The sequence below is a fragment of the Artemia sp. Qi Xiang Cuo genome, chromosome 3 (genome assembly GCF_049724085.1).
Source record: "Artemia sp. Qi Xiang Cuo chromosome 3, ASM4972408v1, whole genome shotgun sequence".
In the NCBI taxonomy this organism is placed as follows: domain Eukaryota; kingdom Metazoa; phylum Arthropoda; class Branchiopoda; order Anostraca; family Artemiidae; genus Artemia; species Artemia sp. Qi Xiang Cuo.
The window spans coordinates 27,135,781-27,151,035 of NC_142796.1; the positions used below are offsets into that span (position 1 = coordinate 27,135,781).

General features: G+C 31.6%; 1 protein-coding gene across 3 annotated transcripts in view; it reads left to right on the forward strand.

Annotated features, from left to right (window-relative positions):
* Positions 1 to 15,255, forward strand: part of LOC148953946 (brefeldin A-inhibited guanine nucleotide-exchange protein 3-like) — a 143,256-nt gene that overhangs the window by 79,224 nt on the left and 48,777 nt on the right. For all 3 annotated transcript variants that reach the window (XM_089086859.1, XM_089086860.1, XM_089086861.1), the window contains exons 9-10: positions 6,614 to 6,711; positions 11,960 to 12,168. In XM_089086859.1, coding sequence (XP_088942985.1) covers positions 6,614 to 6,711; positions 11,960 to 12,168 — 307 coding nt within the window. The remainder of the gene's footprint in view (positions 1 to 6,613; positions 6,712 to 11,959; positions 12,169 to 15,255) is intronic.

Below are 15,255 nucleotides of genomic sequence, written 5' to 3' on the forward strand. Positions count from 1 at the left end.
ACCTCCGGAGATGACAAAACTCCCTACAGCCCCAGGGGCAAGCATTGTTGGTTATATAAGTTGCCCATTGTTTATAAAAAAAAAGGTTGGTTATTGAGGAAAGAGGGCATGTTTGATCCTTGGTCTTCAAAATGCTAAAGCTTTTAAGGTAAAACTGTTAGAAAATGTTGAGCAGGGGTCAGGCATATGCCAGAGATCGGAAAAACTAGATAATTATTTCTTATATTAACCAATAAAAAAAACATTGGCAATCAAAAGGGACAGAAATTAATTTAGAAAAAATTTTTCCGAAAAAGAAGTTTCTCAAAGAAAAGTAAAGAGCCATATTAAACTTAAGACCAGCAGCAATAAGTTCCTATGGTAATACAATTCAACAGATTACTATAAAGTATAATCGTTTATTTTAATTCTTTACTCTAAGACGTAAAAAACTGTGAAAATATTTCATTTTATAAACCAATAAAAAAAAACTTTGTTATAAAAATGAACAGCTTAAAAAAAACTTTGCACAAAAATAAATTTTTCAAAGAAAAGGAAAGAGCCATGTTAAACTTAAGACCAGCAGCAATAAGTTCCTATGATAATAGAATTCAACAGGTTGCTAATAAAGTATAATCGTTTATTTTAATTCAGAAGTCTAAGACGTAAAAAACTGTGAAAATATTTCATTTTATAAACCAATAAAAAAATTTTTTTTATAAAAATGAACAGCTTAAAAAAGACTTTGCACAAAAATAAATTTTTCAGAGAAACGGAAAGAGCCATGTTAAACTCAAGACCAGCAGAAATTAATTCCTATTATAATTCAAGCTCAAAACAACCAGTAATTACTATTGAATAGTAAATGAGACCCAAAGCAAACATAAATTAAAGTTAAGGATCATAGCAAACATAAAAATAAAAGGTGCAAATACAGATGAATAGATAAACCTTAAATAGCTTCAAAGTTTTATTATTATTTTTCACCGGAGGCGCTTCATATGGAAGGGATGGTCGCATAAACTTCGGAGGGGGTTTATTCGATTGGAAATTGGAATTTATAGTGCTATACTTATGAGCCAAAAGTGACCGAAGGGCCACTAGTCCCCCTCCCCACGACTTTTTTCCCAAATACATTCGATCAAAATTTTGAGGTAGCCATTTGTTCAAAAATAGTCTAAATGTCAAATAACTATAATTCTAGGTTTTATACCCCCCTAGCTCTCGGGGCAAGGACTATAAGTTATGCTAGTGGCTCATCGTTAACATATAAAGTTTTTATGGAAGGGGTATTCATTTAAACTTTGGAAAGGGCTCATTCCATTGGAAACTGAAATTTCTAGTGTCTTTTATAAGAGTAGAAAGTGATCGGAGGGTAACCAGCCCCCCCCCCCCTAAGCTCTTTATTCCCCAAATGCATGCGATCAAACTTTTGAAATAGCCGTTTTATTCAAAATAGTCCAAAGTCAAATAACTATAACTTCAAACTCAAAACGACCAGAAATTACTATTAAAAATAAATGAAACTCAAAACGAATAGAAATTAAATAAACAATCCATAGTAAACAAACATACAACAGGTACAAATATTAATGAAGGAGTAAATCTTAAAACGAGTAAAACTTAAATTGAATATGCAAACCAAGCTTAAAACGAACGAAAACCATTGCAAATAAGACTGGTTACTACCCCTTCCCTAACCCTAAAAGTCTAAAGGCTACTGCATCATTGCCGCTATACTGAAAACGATTTGTGTCCTGAATCGGAAAGAAATAATAAAATTAAACTGAATATTTGATATATAATGATATTATTTGCTGAAAGCTCATCACTTCAAGATTTTATTTCACTGTATTTTTTATTTTTCAATGCTGTAAGAAGTACAAAAGAAAATATCTGTAATATAATTTCTTTCAGTAAAGCGCTAATAACGCAGTAGGCTTTAAATTTTTACAGTTAGGGAAGGGGGCAGTTGCGAAACTCTTTTTTGTAATAATTTTTATTCGTTTTAAACTTATTCTTTAGTAGTAATTTCTAGCCGTTCTGAGTTTGAATTATTATAGGTTTTTGTTTCTGCTTATTTTAAGTTTAACACTGCTTTTACTTTTCTTCGAAAAACTCCTTGTTCGGAAAGTTTTTTTTTTAAATTAATTTAAATAGAAAGATTATGCCCTCTGTAACTGCCCTCTGATTTTTTACGCATTTAAGTAATGTGTTTTCAAAAAACTTTTTGTGCCGCCTGAAAATGTGCGTTTTTTTTTTCTCCGGTTCGTTTAGGTTTTTTATTTCCTCTGATGGACTCGTATTAGTATGGTATTATTTTTATTAGTATTATTAGTATTATTATTATTTTTGAACTTCCTTCAATAGCAAAAATAATGGCATATGAGATTTAAAAAGCACAATAGATAACATACAAAAGAGTATTTGATTACTTGCTACCATATAGGATTATCAGTTATGCAAATTTTCAATCTGCATTATTGAAAATCTCTATTAAATACTATTAAATGAAACTATGGTTGATTGATCTTGATGACTGATTATTCAAATTTTGAATAGAATTTAATTGGAATTCATCATTTTAGTTCTTAAGGCAGAAATAATGACTAAATCATAAAAATTGTGGGATATTTAATTCATCATGAAACTGAGCCAAATGAAAAATTATATCAGTTAATTAACAAAAAAAAATCACAAAAAATTTTACAAATAAAATTAAAGAGAAATTGCTATAAATGACTAAATGAAACCCAACATAGGAAAAATTATTACCATCAGATCAAATTTCATCAAATCAAATTCCCTGCAAATAAAGAGATCGCTGCTTATTGCTGCACTTCCTTTCCTCGATTTATGTCTAACGAATAAATAAACGTTCAAATGGGGATAAGTCCATTTATTTAGTGAAAACAGGTACAAAAGTCTAGATATTTGGATCACATATACAGCAATCGTCATCAGTAGAAATACTAAAGCGTTAAAATAAAAACTGACATATTTATATAAAATAAAATAATTAAATAATTACTTTGGGTCATTCACTAGATTTTTCTGAGAGAGTTCAAAAACCGGGTTCATTCATAGTCTTGAGGTGTAAACACTCTTCTTTAACAACGAAGAATTGAAGCTTGAAGGGAAATCATTTCTTGTAAGCAATTTTTCTGTAAATTGGTATCCTACCCGGCCTTACGTAACTTAATTGTTAGTACTTGTAACTACTCTCTGCTTTGATAATCATGTCTTTGATATTCCACTATGGTCTTTAACTGTAATTGAATTGTCACCAATCTAAAAGTAAATTATTCTAGGGAATTTTGATGCATGATGAAAATGAATCTATAGAGTTGTCTTTAGGCAAAATTTGTTTCCTAAGCAAGTACACGGATCGGTTTTTCAACATCTCTATCTAATTTCTTTTGATTAGATCTTCCAACAAACACGTTCAAAGGACCAATCTTCATAAATTCGTATACGTTTACGTATATGGCAATTTCAAGTTTTCTGGGTAAGAGGGAAAAAAACCACTCTTTAGTGTGTTTTGAGATAAATTTGTTTTTCTAAAATTTAAGTTCATATCTTTGTTGTTCATTTTTTAATTTTCCATTTCTTTCTGGTTTGGTTTCTTTTCTCCCTGTGGTAGTTGTTTCTTTTTTTTCTATATTGGTGTGCATGGGGAAAAAATTAACTCTTTAGTGTGTTTGGAGATAAATTTGTTTTTCTAAAATTTAAGTTCATATCTTTGTTGTTCATTTTTTAATTTTCCATTTCTTGCTTGTTTGGTTTCTTTTCTCCCTTTGGTAGTTGTTTTTTTTTCTATATTGTTGTGCATGGGGAAAAAATTGACTCTTTAGTGTGTTTGGAGATAAATTTGTTTTTCTAAAATTTAAGTTCATATCTTTGTTGTTCATTTTTTAATTTTCCATTTCTTGCTTGTTTGGTTTCTTTTCTCCCTGTGGTAGTTATTTTTTTCCTATATTGGTGTGCATGGGGAAAAAATTAAATCTTTAGTGTGTTTGGAGATAAATTTGTTTTTTCTAAAATTTAAGTTCATATCTTTGTTGTTCATTTTTTAATTTTCCATTTCTTGCTTGTTTGGTTTCTCTTCTCCCTGTGGTAGTTGTTTCTTTTTTTTCTATATTGATGTGCATGGGGTAAAAACCCACTCTTTAGTGTGTTTGGAGATAAATTTGTTTTTCTAAAATTTAAGTTCATATCTTTGGTGTTCATTTTTTAATTTTCCATTTCTTGCTTCTTTGGTTTCTTTTCTCCCTGTGGTAGTTGTTTCGTTTTTTTCTATATTGGTGTGCATGGGGAAAAAAACCACTCTTTAGTGTGTTTGGAGATAAATTTGTTTTTCTAAAATTTAAGTTCATATCTTTGTTGTTCATTTTTTAATTTTCCATTCCTTGCTTGTTTGGTTTCTTTTCTCCCTGTGGTAGTCATTTCGTTTTTTTTTCTATATTGTTGGGCATGGGGAAAAAAATTAAATCTTTAGGGTGTTTGGAGATAAATTTGTTTTTCTAAAATTTAAGTTCATATCTTTGTTGTTAATTTTTTAATTTTCCATTTCTTGCTGGTTTGGTTTCTTTTCTCCCTGTGGTAGTTGTTTCTTTTTTTTCTATATTGGTGTGCATGGGGAAAAAATTAACTCTTTAGTGTGTTTGGAGATAAATTTGTTTTTCTAAAATTTAAGTTCATATCTTTGTTGTTCATTTTTTAATTTTCCATTTCTTGCTTGTTTGGTTTCTTTTCTCCCTTTGGTAGTTGTTTCTTTTTTTCTATATTGGTGTGCATGGGGAAAAAACCCACTCTTTAGTGTGTTTGGAGATAAATTTGTTTTTCTAAAATTTAAGTTCATATCTTTGTTGTTCATTTTTTAATTTTCCATTTCTTGCTTGTTTGGTTTCTCTTCTCCCTGTGGTAGTTGTTTCTTTTTTTTCTATATTGATGTGCATGGGGTAAAAACCCACTCTTTAGTGTGTTTGGAGATAAATTTTTTTTTCTAAAATTTAAGTTCATATCTTTGTTGTTCATTTTTTAATTTTACATTTCTTGCTTGTTTGGTTTCTCTTCTCCCTGTGGTAGTTGTTTCTTTTTTTCTATATTGGTGTGCATGGGGAAAAAACACACTCTTTAGTGTGTTTGGAGATAAATTTTTTTTTCTAAAATTTAAGTTCATATCTTTGTTGTTCATTTTTTAATTTTCCATTTCTTGCTTGTTTGGTTTCTTTTCTCCCTGTGGTAGTTATTTTTTTTTCTATATTGGTGTGCATGGGGAAAAAATTAAATCTTTAGTGTGTTTGGAGATAAATTTGTTTTTTCTAAAATTTAAGTTCATATCTTTGTTGTTCATTTTTTAATTTTCCATTTCTTGCTTGTTTGGTTTCTCTTCTCCCTGTGGTAGTTGTTTCGTTTTTTCTATATTGGTGTGCATGGGGAAAAAACCCACTCTTTAGTGTGTTTGGAGATAAATTTGTTTTTCTAAAATTTAAGTTCATATCTTTGTTGTTAATTTTTTAATTTTCTATTTCTTGCTTGTTTGGTTTCTTTTCTCCCTGTGGTAGTTGTTTTTTTTTTTCTATATTGGTGTGCATGGTGAAATAATTAACTCTTTAGTGTGTTTGGAGATAAATTTGTTTTTCAAAAATTTAAGTTCATATCATTGCTGTTCATTTTTTAATTTTCTATTTCTTACTGGTTTGGTTTCTTTTATCCCTGTGGTAGTTGTTTCTTTTTTTTTTCTATATTGGTGTGCATGGGGAAAAAATTGACCCTTTAGTGTGTTTGGAGATAAATTTGTTTTTCTAAAATTTAAGTTCATATCTTTGTTGTTCATTTTTTAATTTTCCATTTCTTGCTTGTTTGGTTTCTTTTCTCCCTGTGGTAGTTATTTTTTTCTATATTTTTGTGCATGGGGAAAAAAACCCACTCTTTAGTGTGTTTGGAGATAAATTTGTTTTTCTAAAATTTAAGTTCATATATTTGTTGTTCATTTTTTAATTTTCCATTTCTTGCTTGTCTGGTTTCTTTTCTCCCTTTGGTAGTTGTTTCTTTTTTTTCTATATTTGTGTGCATGGGGAAAAAATTAACTCTTTAGTGTGTTTAGAGATAAATTTGTTTTTCTAAAATTTAAGTTCATATCTTTGTTGTTCATTTTTTAATTTTCCATTTCTTGCTTGTTTGGTTTCTTTTCTCCCTGTAGTAGTTGTTTGTTTTTTTTCTATATTGGTGTGCATGGGGAAAAACCCCACTCTTTAGTGTGTTTGGAAATAAATTTGTTTTTCTAAAATTTAAGTTCATATCTTTGTTGTTCATTTTTTAATTTTCCATTTCTTGCTTGTTTGGTTTCTTTTCTCCCTGTGGTAGTTGTTTCTTTTTTTCTATATTGGTGTGCATGGGGAAAAAATTAACTCTTTAGAGTGTTTGGAGATAAATTTGTTTTTCAAAAATTTAAGTTCATGTTTTTGTTGTTTATTGTTTAATTTTCCATTTCCTGTTTGTTTGGTTTCTTTTCTCTCTATGGGAGTTGTTTCTTTTTTTCTATTTTGTTTTGCATTTATAAGCACTAACAGCCCAGAATATCGGGTCCATTTCACATGTGTGTTCTATAAGTGACTTCAATTCTTTACAGGCGTTTTCCAGTTTAGAATTTGTCCTTCCGTTATGTGCACCGCCTTTTCACGACGACTGCTCCAGTACTCCATCAAAGGATATGGGTCTATTTCGACTGTAAGTGTTGAGACTATCATCTGGAAATAAAGTAATTTTGTAATAGGTTTGACAGACAATAGGTTTGAACTTATCCTTCATTATCATGGTTCTCAATTTGGGAGTGGGATTGTCAAAAAAAAGGAAATTTTCATTACCTGGATTACTGCTGGTGTTCCAACTTTCGATTTTTGAATTGCCCCTCAAAAGTTTTTTTTTCGAAGGTTGTTAGATTTTGGAAATGTCTTTTTGTTATTTGAAAGTAAGACGCTTATATCCTAAACTAAAAAGAAAGGTAACAAATGAAACTATGTGGATATTTAATAAAATATAATAATAATACGTATTTCGCCATAGTTTCACCACGATCTATTTCATCAAAGTAATTGTGCAGTCGGTAGTCCAGTAGTTTTGAACCTAAAAAACTCAACCTAGGCACGATTTGTTTGTCTCTTCGCTTATTTTACTGCTGTTTATTCTTTGAGTTCATAATACCTTTGTTTATTTATAGGTTTGTTACTCAGCATTTATTATGTAAAATGTGGAAATATCTGAGATTTTGTGAGAGTGTAACTTACTACTTAGACTTGGTCGCTCCCACGACGGCTGAAGCATAAGGCGACAGTGGTGTGCCTCTTTATGACGGCATTTGCAGAGCTTGCGGCCCCATGTCTTCCAAAGATGTTCCCGACATTGTAAACTCCTTCTCTAGACAAACGTACCCCATTTTCATCCATGCCTTTCGGGCCTGTCAGAAGTCAGGAAAGGAGGAAAGTTGGGTGATAGGCTAATCACCTATCCCTGCATAAATTGATGATTTGGGAATTGCTTTATTTAAAAGATATTTAAGCAATAACTACGGGTGATTGCAAATTACGACCACTTTTTTATTTAAATAACTAATACCTTAGCTATTAAAAAAAAATAGGAGAAAATTATTTCATATGTTTCAACAAGAAGCATATGCAATTAAATAAAGACATTATAAAGCACATATAATAACCTATTTGCATATTAGCAAATATAGTAAAAGTTTGTCAATTAAAAAAAAAGCTTGAAGGAAAGATTAAGAGCTGCATTAATACCTGGAAGGAGCAGAAAACGGCACAAAATAAGTTAATGTTAAAGTAAATCGAAATATTGTGAAAGAATAAATGAAACCTGAAATAAACAAAATCACCGCAAAGAAGACTTGTGCTGCCGCCCTCTAAAAGCTAGAATTTGATTTGTGTTTATGAAACTATAAAGATTGCTTCAAAAATGCCTCCGGAGGTTTAAAATGCTATGTCTAGCAATCATGTTACGTTAGTAGCGATTGCTGTAATTGTTAGCAGTTATGTTTGCAATTTTAGCAAAATTGTTACCAATTAAAATGTTATGTCTAGCAAGTTCATATAATTTTGAATGAAAAGGAACTAAAAGAGATAAGGAACTAAAAGGGTCATTTCCAAATGAAAATGCATATAAACTTATTCTCAGAAATGTTTATTCTAAACAGTTGTTAGTTTTTTCCTATAAAGATGATTGTAATTTGTTTTTTGTTGTTTTTTTTTATTTCGTTTTTTTCTTTATTTAATGCTGTGACAAAAGGAACTGTACAAAATTATTTTGTTTTCAATAGCTTAAAGTGCAAATGACATTCTAGCCTTTAAGGAATGGCAAGCCAACTCGTATTTTTGATAATGGCTTTAGCTTTGACTTTATCATTAACTGTTATTTGTGTTTGTTTAGGCTTCATTTAGTTATTCTTAGTGATTTTCGCTTGCATCAAGTTTAACTTATCGTGAGTATTTCTGCTCGTTTTAAATTTTAATATTTTTCTCCACTTTTGTTTCCATTTTTGTTTAATTTTTGCAAAAAAAAAATAAAAAAAAAAAAAAAAAATGTTTTTACTCTAATTTCAGAACTTGATAAAGGAAAATAAACTTTTGGTAATTTTTCCTTCACATATACTTTGTTCCTCTATTCTTGTGCTTTTAAACTAGACAAATTTACTGATTTTTTTTTCTCTTGGGAATTTTCAAAACTAGCATATTTTTTCTATTTTTCTTTATAAAGATTACGAATTTTGGTTTCTATTTCCGGTGATTTGAAACCTTACTTTGGAATTTTTAGCCTAAAAAGTAAATGGACAGATTAGTCGAAAATGTTGCAGGAACCTTTTTAATCTGTCGGAATCATAATCATAGGCAGTGCAATCGCGCTGCCTAAGTAAAGAACGATGTTGGCACAATGTATTTTTTTTAGTGTTGCGGTTTTTATCCGTGCCTGGGAACTTCGCATCGAAAGAGTTGTTGTAAAAAAGTAAAAACTGGCTCATTCAGTTCAAAAATGGAAGGGCATCAGTGCTTTTTAATAGTCAAAAGTGATTGGAGGGCAACTAGCCCCCCCCCACGCCCATCATTCCCCCAAGCACATGCAATCAAAATTTTGAGATAGCCATTTTGTTCAGCGTAGTTGATTTCCAGAGAGAAAATATGTTTTTGAGGAGGACACCCCCCCCCCCCCAACCCTCAGGGCAAGGGTTTTAAATTATGCCCTGAAGGCATATAAGAACGATATTGGCACACTGTATTATTCTTTTCCTTTAGAGCAGGGCAATTCGTATCGAAGAAGTTGTCGTAGAAACTTCGAAAAGGGCTCATTCAATTGGAAATGGGAGTGGCTTGTGCCCTTTTTAAGAGTCGAAAGTGATTGGAAGGCAACTAACACCCCTTCCACGCCCACCATTTCCCGAAACACATCCAATCAAAATTTTGAGATAGCCATTTTGTTCAACGTAGTTGAAAGTTCTGGAAATTATGTATTTAAGGATGACAAACCCTCCGAGCCCCCCAGGGTAAAGGTTGTAAGTTATGCCCTGGGGGCATATAAGGTTCTTATAGTTAGAGTTGTCGTAAAAACTTCGAAAGGGGCTCATTCAATTGGGAATTGAGAGGGCTAGTGCCCTTTTTAATAGTCGAAAGTGATTCGATGGTGTCTAACCACCCTATCACGCGCACCATTCCCCTAAATACATCCAATGAAAATTTTCAGATAGCCATTGTGTTCAACGTAGTAGAAATTTCTGGAAATTAGGTCTTTGAGCGTGACATTCCCCCCCCCCCCTAGCCCTCAGGGCAAGGGTTGCAAGTTATTCCCTGGGGGCATATAAGGTTTTTATTGAAAGCATTGTCTTAGAAACTTCAAAAGGGCTCATTTGATTGGAAATAGAAAGGGCTAGTGCCCCTTTCAATTGTTGAAAGTGATGGGAGAGCAACTTACGTCTCTCTCACACCCACCATTTTCCCCAACACATCCAATCAAAATTGTGACATAGCCATTTTGTTTAATGTAGTTGAAAGTTCTGAAAAGTAGGTTTTAGAAGTTAGCAACCACCCTAAGATCCCTTAGGGTGAGGTTTGTAATTTATGCCCCGGGGGCATATAAGTTGTTTATAGAAAGCGTTATCGTAGAAACTCAAAAAGGGTTCATTCGATTGGAAATCGAAAGGCCTAGTGCCATTTTTTAATAGTCGAAAGTGATTGGAAGGCTTGAAATTTTTATAGTAAAGGTCGACGTGGATATAATGTATGATTTGTTGTTGTTGTTGTTGTTTAGACCATTTTGTGGTCTAAACAACACTTCTAAACAGCACTTCGTATCGAAGGAGTTGTCGTAGAAACTTCGAAATGGGCTCATTTGATTGAAAACAGAAAGGACTGATGCCTTTTTTAATGATCAAAAGTGATTGGAGGGTAACTAATCCCACTCCCACGTCCACCTTCCCATTTGCCTTTATATTTAAAAGCTAAATGTTGCTTTAAGATTAAATCAAAATGCACTGTGTTAATCCTAATTCCCAATTCCCAAAAAAAAAAAAAAATCACTTTACTGAAAAAAAATACAAATGATTGTGCATTGTCAGTTTAATATACATATACTGATATTTAGTAATCAAAATGTTAATATTATTTGATTTATTAAAGTTATAAAAGTAAGAACATTTATATTTTTTTCAGTAAAGTGCAAATTATGTTCTGGCCTTGGGAAGGCACAGGGGTTTTGAGCACAACTTATGTTAATTTCTGCTTGTTTTGAGTTTGACTCAGTTATTTATTGTAATTTCTGTTCGTTTTGGGTTTCATTTATTTATCGATGCTGATTTGCGGTAGTTTCACGCTTCGTAGATTATTTGATTTTATTTTTGCTCATTTCTTGTTTAATGGAGTTCTTTACTCTTCTTTGAAAAACTTATTTTGTGGGAAAAGTTTTTTTAATTAATTTTCAAGAAAAGACACTTAATTGCTTCTGCATATAGTCATTTATAAGGTAAGGAAATTGTCTGCAAATCTTCCCCTTTTCTTTGACACTGGAATGTAGGAATCTCATGTAGAGAAATTATCACTAGAAAATAAATAAAAAAGAGTTTGAGAGAGAAAGAGAAAGTGCTTTTGAGAAAGAGGAAAAAATGAAATAAGGAGCTATCAGGAAATAATTTCTTTATATCCTCAAAAAATTTCCATTCCATCTGTGCAATTAGCGAACAATGACAATAAAGGAAAATTCAAGTTTCATACATTCACACTTTTTTTAGTCAGTCGTTGTGGTGACTAGAGGAGTCTGTTTGTATCTTTTTCTTTTTACTAATGAAAAAGAGGTGTGTCTGTCTATTTGGCTAGTATATTGTGTTTTATTTTTAATACTTCAAGAACGTTAAACCGGAAAAATTTTCAGTTAACAAAAAACAAAAAACTTGAAAAGTTAAAAAAAGAAATCGAAAAGTTATTCTGGACGAACTGTTTCACTTGAAGCTACGCTATCATCTTGAAAGCATGGAATTTGTAACTACATATTTTTGTTGTTGAATTAATTCACTTTATGGTTATGACTTTAAGAGCGTTAAACTGGAAACAAATTTAGTTAAAAAAAGCTTGAGAAGTAAAAAAAAAGGAACTTGAAAAGTTATCCCGGACAAGCTTCTCACTGTTTCACTTGAAGCAACGCTATCATCTTAAAAGCATAAACTTTGTAACTAAATGGCTCAAAAAGATTTTCGTCTACCGATTCTACCTACCTCCCATTAAGTCATCAAAACACGAAATACATCCAAATACAAGTGATAAAAGAGTGACAAAAGTGATAAACGAATGATAATTCCCCATTTTAAAAGTGGCACACATATCCCTTTTCGCTTTCTTCTATTATTCTGTTTTGACTCATTTATTAGCTTTTTCATGTAGAAATATTTTTTACTCTGATAAACTAATACTTTGTTCTTTGTTTATAGCATAGTGGTTTGTATGGAAGATGCCTGTCTTGTCAAAGACCCCGAAGCAATTGATGTTTGTGTTGAAAATATTCGTAATCTGTTGGAACTTTTAGATCAGATTATTAAGATCCAAGACCATAATGACGAGAAAGAACTGTCTTTACCCAAAGAGTATGTTCAAGTTATTAATGAAACTTTTGCAACTATGTCTCATTCAAGCTATCGTGGTGAGCATAACATTTGTTACAATTAGATTAGATTTTCTTATCATAATGGCCATCAGAATCGATTCGGAGACTCTTAGGTTTGTTTATATTAAGCACACAAATTATTTTTGTTCTTGCATAGGTAGATTATGTACAAGCCCCCCCCCCCCCCGAAAAAAAGTCCTGGATACGGCTCTGGCTGAGTAATTGGAACTGGCACGATTCGGTGTGAGATCCCGTCTTAGTGTCTAGAATGCTGACCGGCTCTAGGGATTTTTTTTTTAAGTTTTTTATTGCTTCTTGTTTATGCTATTTAGCAGGCTAGATTAAAAAAAAGGAAAACATTCTTGACAATTATTGGAAATTTTGCAAACTTTCGAGGTTTTTTGGAAATTTTGCACTCGTGTTTATATGGTCTGTGCACATGGTGAAAATCTTGTAGCATAATCAAAAAGGGGCTCTGTTATAAATTAAATAAAAAAAACAAGTTTTTTAAACTGAAAGTAAGGAGCGACATTAAAACTTAAAACGAACAGAAATTATTCCGTATATAAAAGGGGCTGTCCCCTCCTCAACGACTCACTCTTTACGCTAAAGTTTTTTATTGTTTTAAAAAATAAAGTTGTGAGACAGAGTCAAACTTTAGCGTAAAGAGCAAGGTGTTGAGGAGGGGGCAGCCCCTTTCATATACGGAATAATTTCTGTTCGTTTTAATGTCGCTCCTTACTGTCATTTTAAACTACTTGTTTTTTTTAATTGAATTTCTGATCACTTTTTAGTTAATGCAGCTTTTATTTTGCCTCGCCGTCATTGAATAAGTAAACAAAATTTGCATAAAAATTTTACTTTTCTTTTTCTAAATGGCTGTCTCTAAATTTGGTTCTGACGTAATTTACAAATTAACTTACGTAACGAACTTCTGTATTCATATATTTTTCTTCTGGCAAAAAATACAAAGTTTCATATTTTTTCAGATATGAGCTTGAAACCTATGTTGTAAGGTTTTCTGATACGCTGAATCTGTCGGTGTAATTTTCAATAAAATTTTTTCACTTTTAGGGGATGTTTCCTCCCTCTTCAGAAAATCAGGTAAATTTTCTCAGACTCTTAGCCTTTGATCAGTAATACTAAAATTAATAAAATTAATATATTTAGAATCAGCATTATAAGCCAATTCTTTTGATGCATTTATTGACATCAAAATTACGTTTCTAAAAGTTTCGCTTACTATTGAACCTTATCGCTTGTTTTTTTTTTATTGTTTTTTTTTTTTACGTATATTTTATTACGTATATTATGGGGTTATCCCCTTATTCAATACCACGCTCTTAACGTTAAAAGTAAAAAAATTTTTTTATTCACAAACCCCTGAATCACAAAGGCCGTTTAATTAGAATAGATAGCTCTTTTGAAAGCATTAAAAAAAACTGTAGCGTAAAGAGCGAGGTATTGAATTGGGGGAGAACCCCCTCATATACGTAATAATTTCTGTTCATTTTAAGTTCTAATGTTGCTTCTTACTTTCAGTTGAAAAAACTTGTTTTTTTAAATTTAATTTCTGATCGTTTTTTAAATAATGCTTGGAAATACGGTGCCCCCTTCATAGAAATGTCCCTTACCCCAAATAAACATCCTCCACGGAAAGATTTTCCCGAGTAACCCCTTCCTCCAGCCCCCCCCCCACCAGAAAAAAATTCTTCCTGAAAATGTCTGTATACTTCCCAATAACCAATACAAAATTTAAGCAATGGGCAAAGTTCATAACTTGCAGCCCTTCCCCTGGGAACTCCGGGGGATTAAGTCATCCTAAAAGACATATTTATTAGATTTTCGACTATGCTGAACAAAATGGCTATCTCAAAATTTTAATTGGATGACTTTGAGAAAAAAATGAGGGTGGGAAGGGGCCTAGTTGCCTTCCATTTTTTTGGTAACTTAAAAAGGGCACTAGAACTTTTATTTTCAGTTCCAATGAGCCCTCTTAAGGTATTCTAGGACTATTGGGTCAATACTATTACCCCTGGGGAAAAGAAAAAAAAAACAAAAAACAAAAAAATAAACACGCACCCGTGATCTTTATTCTGGCAAAAAATGCAAAATTCCACATTTTGTAGATAGGAGCTTGAAACCTCTACAGTAGGGTTCTCTGATACGCTAAATATGATGGTGTGATTTTCATTAAGGTTCTATAACTTTTAGGGGGTCTTTCCCCCTTTTTTCGAAAATCAGCTAAATTTTCTCAGGCGCGTAACTTTTGATGGGTAAGATTAAACTTGATGCAACTTATATATTTGAAATCAGAATTAAAATCTGATTCTTTTGATGTATCTATTGGTACCAAAATTCCGTTTTTTAGAGTTTCGGTTACCATTGAGCCGGGTCGCTCCTTACTTACAGTTCGTTACCACGAACTGTTTGATAATTCCTAAGTCCACACTACCTTTTAATTTATAGTTATAAATTATAGTTATAGATAGTTAGCCTATATTTAGTTTAAGTATGATAAATGCATAAATATTACTTGTGATTGGTAATGCAACCTTTTTTTGTTTTCTTAAGGATAGAGAACATTATAATATTCTAATAAGGGTGAAAATAAATAACTCAAAATAAAAATTAATGACAACAATTAATATAAACTAATTTTTTTTGGTTTTTGTAACAACAAAGAAACTAAAATGTTAGAAATTCAAACTTATGGAAGGAAACCTTTTCTTTAACAGCAAAAAAAAAAAAAATTATTGTGAGCCAAAAATATTATGGATCATTATGACACATGTACACCGTAAAAAAACAACAAACTGAATTATATTGAAAGTATAAGAAGAGAGAGACTATTATTGAAGGCCAAAAATACTGTAGATGATAATGATATGCTGTAAAAAAAAAACTGAGTTACACTAAAACTGTAAAAAATGAAGGAGGATGGTAAAAACTCGACATTGGGGGAGGGTAGTGAGAAGGGGCTCAAAGACATCCCCTTCATACGTGCTTCTACAAATCTAAATCCATTAGATTGTTAGTAAAAAGTTGACATTGAGAGAGGGGAGTGAGAAGGGGCTTAAAGACCCATCCCCTTATTACGTGCTTCTACAACTCTAAATCCAT